General features: G+C 34.4%; 1 protein-coding gene across 2 annotated transcripts; it reads right to left on the bottom strand.

The window, feature by feature from the left end:
* Positions 1-1,119: 1,119 nt before the first annotated feature.
* LOC125665426 (A disintegrin and metalloproteinase with thrombospondin motifs 9-like) lies at positions 1,120-13,470 on the bottom strand. 2 transcript variants are annotated; one of them, XM_056151369.1, is made up of 6 exons: positions 13,250-13,470; positions 12,223-12,468; positions 5,280-5,551; positions 4,381-4,551; positions 3,750-3,900; positions 1,120-2,369 (listed from the first exon to the last, which is right to left on the bottom strand). In XM_056151369.1, exons 1-6 carry the CDS (start codon positions 13,308-13,310, stop codon positions 2,329-2,331), a joined length of 942 nt encoding a protein of 313 aa, XP_056007344.1. In that variant the 5' UTR covers positions 13,311-13,470; the 3' UTR covers positions 1,120-2,328. The 2 variants fall into 2 exon arrangements, with proteins under 2 accessions (XP_056007344.1, XP_056007343.1); XM_056151368.1 differs by lacking the exon at positions 13,250-13,470 and adding an exon at positions 12,994-13,147.
* Between the last annotated feature and the right edge of the window lie 43 nt (positions 13,471-13,513).

The following is a 13,513-nucleotide window of genomic DNA, read 5'->3' as shown; positions in this document are numbered from 1 at the left end:
TTGAATACACACAGTAAATATAACATTTTCCCGATATTCTATCCAAACATGGGGAAAAGGATTATGCCGCATTTCAATAATGAAATCCGAAAACAAATTGCAAACAGCGGGATATAACAAGACGTTTTAATGTCCAGCTTTGCACAACAGTCCATTCGTTGCAACAGTTTCCTCAGACAACATTAATAAAGGATTGTCAAAGAAGTGGTCAACTGTTTGTACCGCAACGTCACTTGCAAAATGACTTTCCAACTGCTAAGAATACCACCAAGCAGATAATTGACGTCCTCGTCGGTTCATTTATCTTAACAGTATCTGGAACATTAAAAAGACATGAGATCCGCCACAGAAGACGTTTTTACAACTTAAACAGCAGCACTGACGTTTCAGAGTGCAGTGATCCAGAGAGTGAATATTAACAGTATCAGCTGGATATCGGTCTTGTTCGAGCAGTCCAAATTTAATTTCAGTAATATTGACGGCCGAGGTCGAGTTTATTGTAGTGTACATAAACGTTATATAGACAATCGCGTATTTGAACGTGGCAGTATTGGCAAAAGTAGAGTCATGGTTAAAACTGCGAAAACCATAAAATGGTGCTCAAAGTTTGTCATTTTGAATAGCACCGTGTCTATGTGTACAACTGTGAACCAGTAATACAGTAGCATAAACAATGTAATAACATTACTGCAGTAGTATAGACATGGCAATATTTTTTTCAGAAGTCGGCAAATGCACGGCAAAATTTACGTAAAGTATTCTTCAACGACAGGCATCAACGTCCTTCGGTCGGTTATGTCCCAGGATTTATACTCGATTGAAGATATGTGGGCCTATCTAGGTAGACTTTACGTTGCGCAACCGCTAGCCTCAGCCGCAAATTCCACAAGAACTTGAAAGGGCCTTGTTAAAAGAATGACACAGACAACATTCTCTTTGGAACAATATTTACTTTCTATGACTCAAAGACGTGTCCCCAACGCGCTGTTATGAACGCTATATAGTAGGCTTAACTGGTAGTAAAGTCCAAAACAGCATTTCGCAACGCAATATTATAAACTTCCATTTCACATGCATTCCCTGTAGGTTTGATATCAATGTATCATAAAATATTATATAATGCATATTTCTTTATTGAAATGATGAATAATCATTTAAACAGAAAAAAGATCATTACTTCGTTTTTAAGTCCTTCACGATGCATACAGCAACAAAACAAGAGGCCCATGGGCCACATCGCTCACCTGAGTCACCTTGGCCCATATCTGAAGATTTTCCATATATATTTGCATGTAAAACCTTAGTCCCTATTATGGCCCAAACTACCCTTTGCAAACTTGAATCTACGCTATGTCAGAAAGCTTTCATGTAAATGTCAACTTCTTTGGCCCAATGGTTCTTGAGAAGAAGATTTTTAAAGCTTTTTCCTATATTTGTATGTAAAACTTTGCCCCCCCCCCCCCACTTGTGGCCCCATCCTACCTCCCGGGGGCCATGATTTGAACAAACTTGAATCTGCACTATGTCAGAAAGTTTTCTTGTAAATATCAGCTTTTCTGACTCAGTGGTTATTGAGAAAAAGATTTTAACTATATATTTGTATGTAAACCTTTGATGCCCCCTTGTGGCCCCATCCTACCCCCGGGGGGCCATGATTTGAACAAACTTGAATCTGCACTATTTCAGAAAGTTTTCATGTAAAAATCAGCTTTTCTGGCTCAGTGGTTCTTGAGAAAAAGATTTTAACTATATATTTTTATGTAAAACTTTGATCCCCTATTGTGGCCCCGGGCATCCAACCCCCGGAGCCCATGATTTGAGCAAACTTGAATCTGCATTATGTCAGGAAGCTTTCATGTAAATCACAGCTTTTCTGGCTTAGTGGTTCTTGAGAACCTTCGGTTCAGGTGAGCTAAAAATGCATGTGCATGATGTAGAGTCTCATGTGCATGCACAATATTCGTGAAACAAACTATCAAGTATTGGTATATTTGATTACGAACAATGTCAAACTCGGCTAATTATTACAATAAGCGTTGGTTTAAAGCATGCCGTTTCACATATTGTTTTACTCCATTACTTCGCAGTCTAGAAAAATGATTTCGTTAACAGCAGTAATTAATGTAAGGTGAAATCAACTTCATATTGGTCAGAAATGTCACAGAGATCAATCACTAATTTAAACCTCATCAAGATTTAAAAAAAAAAATAAAGTCCAATTGCAAAATTGATTTATCATCTGCAACGCTGGCATCTCATAACATCCCTCTACTACACTTGTGGGTTTTTTTTCCTCTGGACCGCCTTTACCAGCCTCAATGATTCTAATTATATGATGCAGACTTCTGGTTTCGCTTCCACATCTGCCACTACAACGAAATATGAAGGATTGACTAGTCTGGATTAGCAATATTCTTATTCATAGATATGAGAGTACTTAATATTGTTTAGAAATAACTTAGTTCTGAATACATGTAGAACTGTATACGGCTTTTCGAGTAGGGATTGGATTCACAAAAAGGATATCGATGGGTATATATGTAATACAGGCAATGAATTGCAGAAAGGATCATATCCGAATATTTAATCTTATGAGCAATGTGATCAATGTTGTCATCTTGTGAACTTTGACGTGTTCATGACAAATATACCGTCTCAGTAATTTTGCAAAATATGAAAAAGAGGGAAAGGACATGGAATTCACACGAGTGTTCAAACTTTTTAATGCTCTTTCACTCAATTTCATTACTAATCCTTCTTTCAATTCCTCTTTTTCAAGTTTTAGAATATTCTTCAACACTATTCAAAACCAGAGGAACGGGAAGAGAAATACTAAGTGAAAGTTATTTCAGAGTAAGCATATACTGTAAACATCTCACATTGATGGATTGCTGATTGATTATATGATAGATATATTAATTGTTCATTGATTTAATTGATTGATTGATTGATTGATGATAGCTTGATATATCGATTGATATATACGTACAAAGTATTTCATCGCCAACTATCCCCCTCCTTGATTTTAATTTCAATTTTTTAAATTAAGTTCTAACTATTTTCTTATTCTATTGCTTTGTTTTGATGTATGCATATAAAGTATATTAAACATGGTTGGAAGCAGAATTTGGCAATACAACACACACCAAAGTGTAGAATCCACCAGACACGAGATCTCCTATGTAAACACCTGCATTTTTATTGCATCACGATGACAACTCAAGTTAAAGACATACGGGCCACGTGTGATTTGAGCTTCTCAATCGTCAACTCCCCATATTCATGTAGCAATGTTTCATTATCACCTGCATATAATTTTTTTATGTCTGTCATCTCATTCGACACGTAAGAGTTTCATGAGTTTTGTTTGAAGTCAGTTTCTCGCAAATTTCATGGTCGTTATAACTATATAGTTTGCCAACACAATATGCCATTACGTCAAATGGTGTCTGATGCGTTTCATATACATTGTTGTACAATTCTTGGTACACTAATGTTGACTACGGATTACTCCTTTACTTTGATCAATATACAGGTTCACGGGGGATGCGACCGGTCGACAGGAGATGCTTCCTCTTCCTAGACACATTGTCCAACCTCTGGTATATCCAGCGTTCCGTATTTGCCAAACTCTAATTTATTTTATATTCCTTATAGGAGTTTTGAGATTGATCACTTCTCGTTTTCATAACCTTTTCATAGTAAGTATAGCCTGTACAAAACTAATTTCTTGATCAAAACTGCATTACCAATTTCAGATGACAAGAGAAGTTTTATCGTTTGAGATGAAGGTTTACATGTTCCACACCAGCCTGCACACTGGAATGATATTTCAGTTCCATCCACAGATTGTTGAAAATTCCGTACAGCAGTATACCATCCATCACCAATCCATCCAATCTGCAATGTTTTGTTATCTTACATTCAGTAATGGTTCCTCGAGTAACAATTTTCTTTAGATTGATCTTTCGCGGGGGAGGATATAACATTAATGTGAACAATACCGACGCAAAAATCATGCTGGCATTACAATAGTATGATGTAAATCGAGCCACTTTTATTAGAAAAAATACAATCGTGGCTATTTCAAATCTTTTTCATTTTGTTCACTGATATCCACAGAAAATGAAAATAAAACTCAAATTACAATACTTTCAATTGATGTACCTTATAGATGTCAAGAAATACTTCAATAATGTTACGGTGTTTCAAAATAAATGCTTTGCCAATGATAAATTTATTTGCGATCAATCTATTTTACTCTATATCTGGATTGTTAAGTGAGTGGTATTTACTTTTCCTCAACAATCGTTGACACGTGTACTGTATACATTGATATAAACTCATCACTATATCAACATCAAGCATATTTGATCTTACATGTTTATCTAAAACCATCCCTGTCCCTCGAGTATCGATGACGGCATTGCCAAAGAACGGACAATTTGAACGAAAGCTTTCTCCACCGCAATCCGCCGTTGTCCCAAAAGGAAGATCGAAATCTCCCGTAAGTACAGCAAAGGTGTAATCTGTTCCAATCACAGTCATTTCCTGTATATCACATAATCAAAAGTGCTAAAATTACTTAGTACTTCAGACTGAAGTAAAACTTCTGGATTTGCATCAAATATGGCTTCAACATGCAACAAGGTGTGATTCTGAACATGCTATTAATTGCAATCTTAATAAAAAGATAAATGGATACTTGTGTTATGTACGTTTATGTGGATATAGAAATTTCTTTAAATCATTGAAACTGCTCGGATCTACAGTTGTATATCGACCAGCTAAATGGTTAACGGCAATAGATATAAGACTTAATTCACTTTTACCCTCGTAAAACAACAGGCTAAACTGGTTCCCTTTTGTAATATTTCATCGGGTGATAGCGGAAAGATAGTAATCATTTCAAAAGTCGTCTCCTAGGTGGTGGTTGATTGGGTTCGTTATTTGCGAAAGCTATTTCAGTTTTAAAAAAGGGGGGGGGGACTAAAAAGTTACAGAAATCAAGTTCATACAGGTGTTTACCGATTGACGCACGGACGCGCCGAATACAACTACTAGCCATCCAATGAATACTTAAATCTATATCAATGAATGCCAAACAAACATAAAAGAAAGATCAATGTAAAGTAATAAGGATTCATCGATTTCTAAACGTTTTAAAACTATTTAAACTACTGATATTAAAATCAAAGTAAATATGATTTTAGGGTGGTGAAAATCCATGCGTGAATGCTAGCGATGTGCTGGTAACTTCAACACGAAAGTAATCATACCTGGATATTTATTGCAATTTTACTAAATGTGGCCTGTTTCAGTGGGGTCCTGTAGTTACTTTGACATTGCTCCCATTGTATTATCCAGTTTGAACTGTCATGTTGAACAAAAGTGTTGATATACATCAAGGTGATGTACTCTTTTGGTTTTGTTCCCATGTTATGGCAATAGACTTTGACTCTTTGTCCATTCGTCGCTTTCGGATATAACCAATATTCTCCATCAATACTTGTTCCAGAACAGTTGGCAAGATCCGCGCATGACTCCGGTACTTAATAAATGAATAAATCAAAATAAATACAACTGTAATTAATTGGTAGTCCAAAGTTCCTAGGAAAAATGCAGAATAATTTGTATTAAACTATTTTTTCCCAAGACGTTATGACGTTACTACATCAATTTTGGTGAACGTTTTTGTCATTAAGATCAGCAATTTAGATTTATGTTATGATTTTAAATCAGTTATTGATCAATGATTGCAGAAATCTGAGGAATAGAAAGCAAAAACATTTTAAAAAACTAACTATATGAAAAGTGAAGATAACGAAGAGTGACCAATCTCACAACTTCTACAAGAAATATAACATACAGAGCGGGACAAACACGGACCCGGATATACCAGAGACGGAATCAGGTGTCCAGGAGGAGCAATCATCCCCCTTTGACCGGCCACATCTGATGTGAGCCCTATATCTTTATCAAATAAACAGAGTTATCCGTAGTCAAAATTAGTGTCTCAAGAATGGCCCAACAATCGGTATGAAACAAAAACCAGAGGGCATTTAACCCAATGATAGGCTATATTGTCAATATAGATTGTTCAACTTGTATTTAGAGATTTTAACATTTCCTTTTCACATTCAGGCATTTTTCACATAAACACCGTGGTAGGTCAGTGGCAGAGCCTTTGCTTCGTAACCCAGATGTTGTGAGTTCGAGCGCCGCTCGTGACATTGCCGCGTCAAATCAAAGACTATCACATAGGTTGTGGTCGCTCCTTCGCTAAATGCTCGGCATCTAGGAGTGAGAATCACGGGTCTTTCGGGGGTCCTGTGTTGCAGCAGGCGTTTACAAAAGCCTTCACTGTCACAGCTCTGAGCGCTAAGTATAGGTCTGGATTGTGATACCTTACCTACAGCTGGTGACGTATCAATATGAGTGAAACATTATCGACGTGATGTTAAACAAACAACCCATCACATTAACACGAAGATCACATTCTACATGAACACAAATACCGCATGAACACAAATATCGCATGAACACAAATATCGCATGAACACAAATACCGCATGAACACAAATATCGCATGAACACAAATATCGCATGAATACATATTTCGGATAAAAACAAATTCCACAGGAACACATATTTTGCGTTAACACACATTTCACATGAACACATATTTCACATCAATACAGTTTACACGTATGATTACATATAATTATGCAGTTATAGTGGCAACTTATAAGTAAATACCAGTTAGTTCCTACTCACCAATGTTCTTATATGTAATAAAGTTAATGTATATTGTTTTAATATATTTCATTCCTCGAGATTGATCTTTAAAATCCACATTTAAACCATATATCACAAAATATGAATATAAAAACTGACTTCCTGGCTGTTTGGATTATTTTTTAATTTGTCCGCATATTCCTAGGGTATTAAGCGGCCGACGATATAAGTGTTATGAATGAAGAAAAATGGATGGGAGAAGGTCGACTGACGTTCTACTAAGCAGTATTCGGAAGGGTTAATTATACTTTTATCAATGATATATAATATTCATTGTGCGCATATTTGATAAAAACAATACTTTAATCATTATTTAAAAGTATATTTATTATCCATACTTGCAATGCATTTGTATTTGATTTAAGAAATGAAACGTATAATTTGATACATGCATAAAGCAAAGAATTATAAGTTTTACTTTTTATCATTTAATTATGTTTTTTGAAAAAGAAAAAGAAATACTTTCTCTCATCAAAAAGCTTGAATTAACGTTTTTGACAGGGTGCGTAGGAATATACATACATGTAACCATGAAAACAACAACAGAACGGCATGATTTTGCGTTCAGGTACAGTTATTGTGCAGAATTAAATGGATTGTACGCCAAATTAAAGATACAATGGTTAAAAACTGAATTATATATAAAGGAAGAAAACAAGCAGTGACTGGATGTATACTGCATTGTGTTGGAGGAAACATTAAACACCGGTTATGTTGTAGGAACGGTAAAATGCAGCTCGGATCCGTTTCAATAATTAAAACAGTTCAATACCTTTTTTATCTAAAACACACTCGTTGTCTGAGCCCTTTAAAACGCAGTTCAATTTCATTAATATACCCCAGATCAAAAGTCGCTGTTTCCTTCGTCATGTTAGCGAACTCGTTAACCAGACGATACGTACCGGAAATTTTTGTAAGATGTCTATTTCTACTAGTCAGTGGTCTACGTCATCAAGTTTACTATTCTGTTACGTCATCACTAAGCCTATGTATGTTGTTTCCCTAAATTCATTTGTATTTTATTCATATCTTTGGTTGTTTTCATTTCTGATTGTATTGAAAAACAAAAATCAAATGAATTTATTTCGTTTTAGATACTTGTGTGGAAATTCCCGTTCTATAAAAAAGCGCTAAAATTAGAACGGGAAAGACGCATTCCGGAGAAAAGTAGTCTCGCGTGATTAGTGCAAATGAACTCCGAACGAAATTTGTTTTACTAAGAAATCAAACGAAATTTGCATCCAATCAGCATCGTTGTTAAGTCTTCACTTTAAAAGTAAATGTTATCAAATGATTTTAAAATGATAAAGAAAAAAACTATCTAAGTTAATAGGTTACATAATTGATCTAATTCATTAACAATAAACTGAATGAACGGAGTCGTGAATAGTTTATTCCTTGTACATCAGGTCAGGAAAACTACAAAAATTAGAAATAAGACTTGCTGTTTATGAGTTGCATCTCAAATTTTACATAATTTGTATATATAAAAGGATGGTCTGATCTACAATTATTATCAACGCTGATGAAATGTCGCAAGAAAAAAAAAGAGAATTATCTTCCTCTACACAAAATAACATTCTTATAGTTTGTTATCTCTCATGTCTAATTCTAATGGAAAGTTTTCGATAAGAATATCAATTAACACGTTTTGCTTAGTTTTCCAGCTCAAACTCGATAAAGCAATGAAATTCAAATATTGCGATAGGCAGATTTACTTCGATATTTTACGCGACATTATGTGTGACATCATAGGCGACCTCGAGCAGGGTTCGAAAAAAAAATAGCGATTTCATCTTCAGGTTAGATTCATAGACAAAAAAGTCATTTATTGAGTAACATTGTGTTATGGTGTTGCCAACTGTTAAATAGTGTTCTAGATGTCAGCAGAAAGGAATTCAATTGATAACTCCGTTTACCTGATCAGGATATAGGGCTCAGGGCGGGTGTGACCGGTCAACAGGGGTTGCTTACTCCTCCTAGGCACCTGATCCCACCTCTGGTGTGTCCAGGGTTCCGTGTTTGCCCAACTATATATTTTCTATTGCTTATAGGAGTTGTGCGATTGGTCACTGTTCGTTATCTTCACCTTGCATTTGTTTGATTTTTCGAAGGAAGGTGTGAGGGATAAAAAGTGAACATTGTTGGTCGGCGCAAAGACTTTGCCATAAAAAAAACCGGTCCTTTTACTTTTTCAAAAAACACCCATATAAACTGCAAGGAAACAGCCATTTAGAAGCTAAACACTACTAGGCTTGCAGTCTGTTCTGGTCTTCAATACATACTCGCACCAACTGAACGTCACCTTGTAGCAATACATAACCTGTGCTTCCAGTCTTTACCAACTGGTAGTTTTACAAAACACAAACAAACAAAAATCTGAACTTTCAATTGTAAATGATAAGATATTGTATGTCCTAACTATGGATTGAATTATAATGTTTTACCTTTTTCAATGAACTCACAACATGAAGTGTAGTACATAACACCGTGATCCCACTTCCTAGCGACATGTAGATCACAACGCAATAATAATAATAATAATAATGATAATAATAATAATGATAATAATAATGATGATAATAATAATGATGATAATAATAATGATGATAATAATAATGATAATAATAATAATGATAATAATAATAATGATAAAAATAATAATAAACAGAAGAAGATTAACATATTAAAATAAATTATAGCGTTATCCATTATAGATTTAATTAGTTTTATCTATTTTCGAAATACACCCATGACAGTAGGTCTAGTTATCAACGATGTAACGTATAAATTGTGTACTCCAAAAATAATTGATATTTTTTTTATATTTTGGTTTTCATTTTATTTTACTTATTTATTTCTTTTGTCATTGTCTTGTGGGGTTGAATTTCATTTTGTTTTGGGTCTCTTTGTTGTCATTGATAAATTCCTCCACCACAAAATGTTTCTAGATAAAAAGACAAGACTCCGCATTAATTGTATCAATGCATTCATGCATAATTGTACTAAATATATTAATTAATTGTATCCCATTAATTTTATCTACCTATTTGGGCCCCATGCACTTTACAATCCCTCTATACTACATACTGAGTTTAGTTTGAAGCAACAACTTTCTGTTGACATGTATTGTGTACCTATACAGTAGCGACATTGTTCTTCCCGTCCTACAATTTATTTTACTGTCAGTTCAATATCCCTGACCGCATTTTGTTCTGTGGTATCTAGCATGAACTTTCCATACTTGACATTGGCATTGTGGTTTAGTTTAAGTGTCTTTGTGAATTTAGGGGAAGTGTCCTTGTGAATTTCGAAGGAAATATCAAACACGTGTTTTCTTTGATGTCAATAACAGTTTGTATTGGTATTTTATCAACCTCAAAATCGAACTGCATTGTCAATTTGTTATCTATTGTCTGGAGTGTTAGATTTAAGATTTAAGCAATGGCAATTGTTGCTGTATGTATCTAATCCTATATAAATAGATGCGTTGCCATCAACGTTTGGATGCTTTGCTTAAAAAATCTATACTGTCCATGCAATATTTTGGAACAAATTGTTGAATGTGAAACAGGGTCAATGTGAACTCGTATAAAGACAACCGATCAAAAAAGGATCCAGTTAATACTTATTCAATATTTGCTCATTTTTATTATCTGTACATACGACTAATTACAAAAATGGACAAGCCAGTGGTATGTGCATACTCAGCAATAAGCCTGATGATATTGGATTTCATATCTATGCACTAAAATTTAAAATTCAGCTTAAATGCTTTGTTATCATCGACATGACTAATAAATAGTTGAACTTCACGAATATAATGACAAACATGTTGATGATTTATCGTTTATATTAATGTCACTTGTCATCCTCTTGTGTTTGAACTTTGATTTTCATGATTCAAATTTGTTGTCTTTCTATGAAATTTTCCAAAGTTGTAGACTGATTTAAACCCATAAAATAAGCATATTTTCATTCTGAAATTTAAATTCAAAACAGAAATTAAGCGAGTATGATACTACTTTAGATATTATATGCACATCAAGAAGTGGGAAAATAAAAAAATCGCGTAAAGAAATTATTTTGTTTTGGTAAAAAGCTACATACATACTATTATTTACAGATAGCATGTTTACATGTACATATATTCTATATATATGGCATTTGAATTTCTGAAATGGTGTCACAAACACAACTATTTTGAAAATAGAAAAAATGTGCAGATCAATGCCCATCCCCTCGTTTTGTGAATTTTGCGCTTCAAAAAAGACCATATTTTGCAGGTAGAAAGGTGACAATTTTCTCGTTTCATAACTTACACCATTTACGTGCTGTTGAGTTTGAGAAAATAACGTTATGATATTGTATTGCTAATTCTGACGCTGTCAAGCTTTGTAAACAATATATTGAATAGTTTCCCTGACACTGAGTTAAACGCAAAGGGTGACGGGAGGACAGATGGGTGAAAGACGGACATGACAATCACTATTTAGCTCGGTCATAATCATGGCGGGACAGAAACATCAATATGTTTATTTGATAGAGTTCTGAACGTTCTGAGTAACAGTACGCCTGTATGCGTTATATACAACAGCTGAGCTCTGGAATCTCGATATCTCGAATACCATGAAGATTGCGAAACTATAAGAATGTCCCTACAGCTTATTCTTTAAGTATATGGAATGTTCGGATATTTCAAAGTTTTCTCCCTCTCATCAAGTTAAAGATAACGAGGTGTGCCTGTATTTGATAGAGATGTGATAAGAAATTGATCAAATTCGCTTAAATTTGAAACATTCAAGCAAGCTGATAATCTGGTTTTTATACCTATATAGCTTATGGGTTCATGTCATTCATGGAATAAATTAGACGCAAGAACTTTAGTTGACCAGTGAATGTATAGCATTGTAATATATCAGAGGATTATTTGATTAGAACCAGTGGCAAATAAAGTTAGTTTTCAGTTATCATCTTTTGTTTGAATTTTTTTTTAAATGTGCATATTATGATTAATTTGAAATTAAAACGATGAATAGTTGTCTTTTTATTGTTTAACGTCATTTTTTGAAACTTTTCATTCAGATGAAGACGTCATCATTATCGGTGAAGGGCTGTGGAATTCAGGACTGTATTCTATTCGGCGCTTCCGGCCTTTGAATGGGAGGGGTCTTTAACGTGTCAAATCCGCTGTGACAATGGGTCTGGGTTTTACAATCTCATCTGAATGACCCCCCCCCCCCCATTTAGCAACCTTTTACAAGCAAGGGATACCTGGTACCAATTCTAACCCAGATAGTTATGGATTGAAATTAAACAAAGATTTCCATTGTATGATTGTTTGTTATGATAATCAGAGTTCAGATTGACGCGATATCATACACGCACACAATAACACATGTTCATATAATAACACATACTCACGTCTTCGATTTCTTGCTCTCTCTATCATGTAATATCCTAAGTTGTCTGTAGAATCGTCCAATCGGTGCAACACATTGAAAATCTTACAATACTTCTTTGTCTTATCATAAAGCAAGGACACGCAATTTGGCTCTCCTGCACAAAGGGAACTACACCATGCTAAGTTCTTTCCCAATCCTGACCAGAGAGGCTGGGAAAGTTCCACGAAGTCCAGTCTTGTCTTTGCGTTACGAAGAAAAATGTCATCTGAAATTGTACAAAAAAATTAAAAGTGAACCCAACGTGTCACAGCTTCCTGCACTATAAGTCATGCACGTTTTCGTGTAGGATTCAGAATACTTTCTTAATAGTACAGAACTTTTTCCCTAAAATCCATTAATTGTAAGATTAATGCATTTGATAACAGAAAAGCTCTCTATATATAAAAGAATGAAAACCCAACAACATTCTACTTTCTTGAAGTGTCGAGTTTAAAAAGATACATGACCAGAAATGAAATTTATAAAAGCACTAAAAAGATCACGACACTGTTGATTTTACAAACCTCAAATTTGGACGCAACCTGCGTCTTCATCAATATACATACTGTATATTACATATATACATATCAAACACCTAGACAAAAATAATCAACATTGTTAAGAAAAATATATACGCTGTTACGAACCCAAAATGCCAGCTAGAAGCATCCATGCAGTGAGTATTTTTTGTCAAGAATTGTTTCGCAATGTATTCATTTTTGATTTATTTTTTTCAAAGAAATTCACTCACCTGCATCTCCAAACGTTAATAATAATCCAAAATATAGACAAATATGGATTCTTCTTTCCATCAGCAGAATTTCTAATTCAATGATAACTCCTTAAACTCATTCACTTTAAATTCTAATGTATTCCAATCAATGGTGAAGCAGGCGTTTAGAATGTGTTCCCATTTCTGTATCTTAGGAATACATCATACTTATTGTATTCATTTTAAATCTAATTCTAGATATATTCTATGGTAAAATAAAGTGAAATTCACTCACCTGCGCCTCCAAACTTTAATAACAATCCAAAACATAGACAAATATGGATTCTTCTTTCCATCAGCAGAATTTCTTATTGAATGATAACTATTATAACTCGCTCACTTTAAAGTTTAATGTATCGCAATCAATGTTGATACGGACGTTCAGATTTTCATTAATTTCTTATATATATTCATATACATGTATTTGCGCATGCGTAAAGATGGACACACAGGGCTTTTAACCCTTGAGTGTCTGCCAGGGAAAACATTCTAAAGTGAG

Source organism: Ostrea edulis, chromosome 10 (genome assembly GCF_947568905.1).
Source record: "Ostrea edulis chromosome 10, xbOstEdul1.1, whole genome shotgun sequence".
Classification (NCBI taxonomy): domain Eukaryota; kingdom Metazoa; phylum Mollusca; class Bivalvia; order Ostreida; family Ostreidae; genus Ostrea; species Ostrea edulis.
The sequence above is the reverse complement of the archived record's forward strand: the minus strand, read 5'-3'. Positions and strand labels throughout refer to the sequence as shown.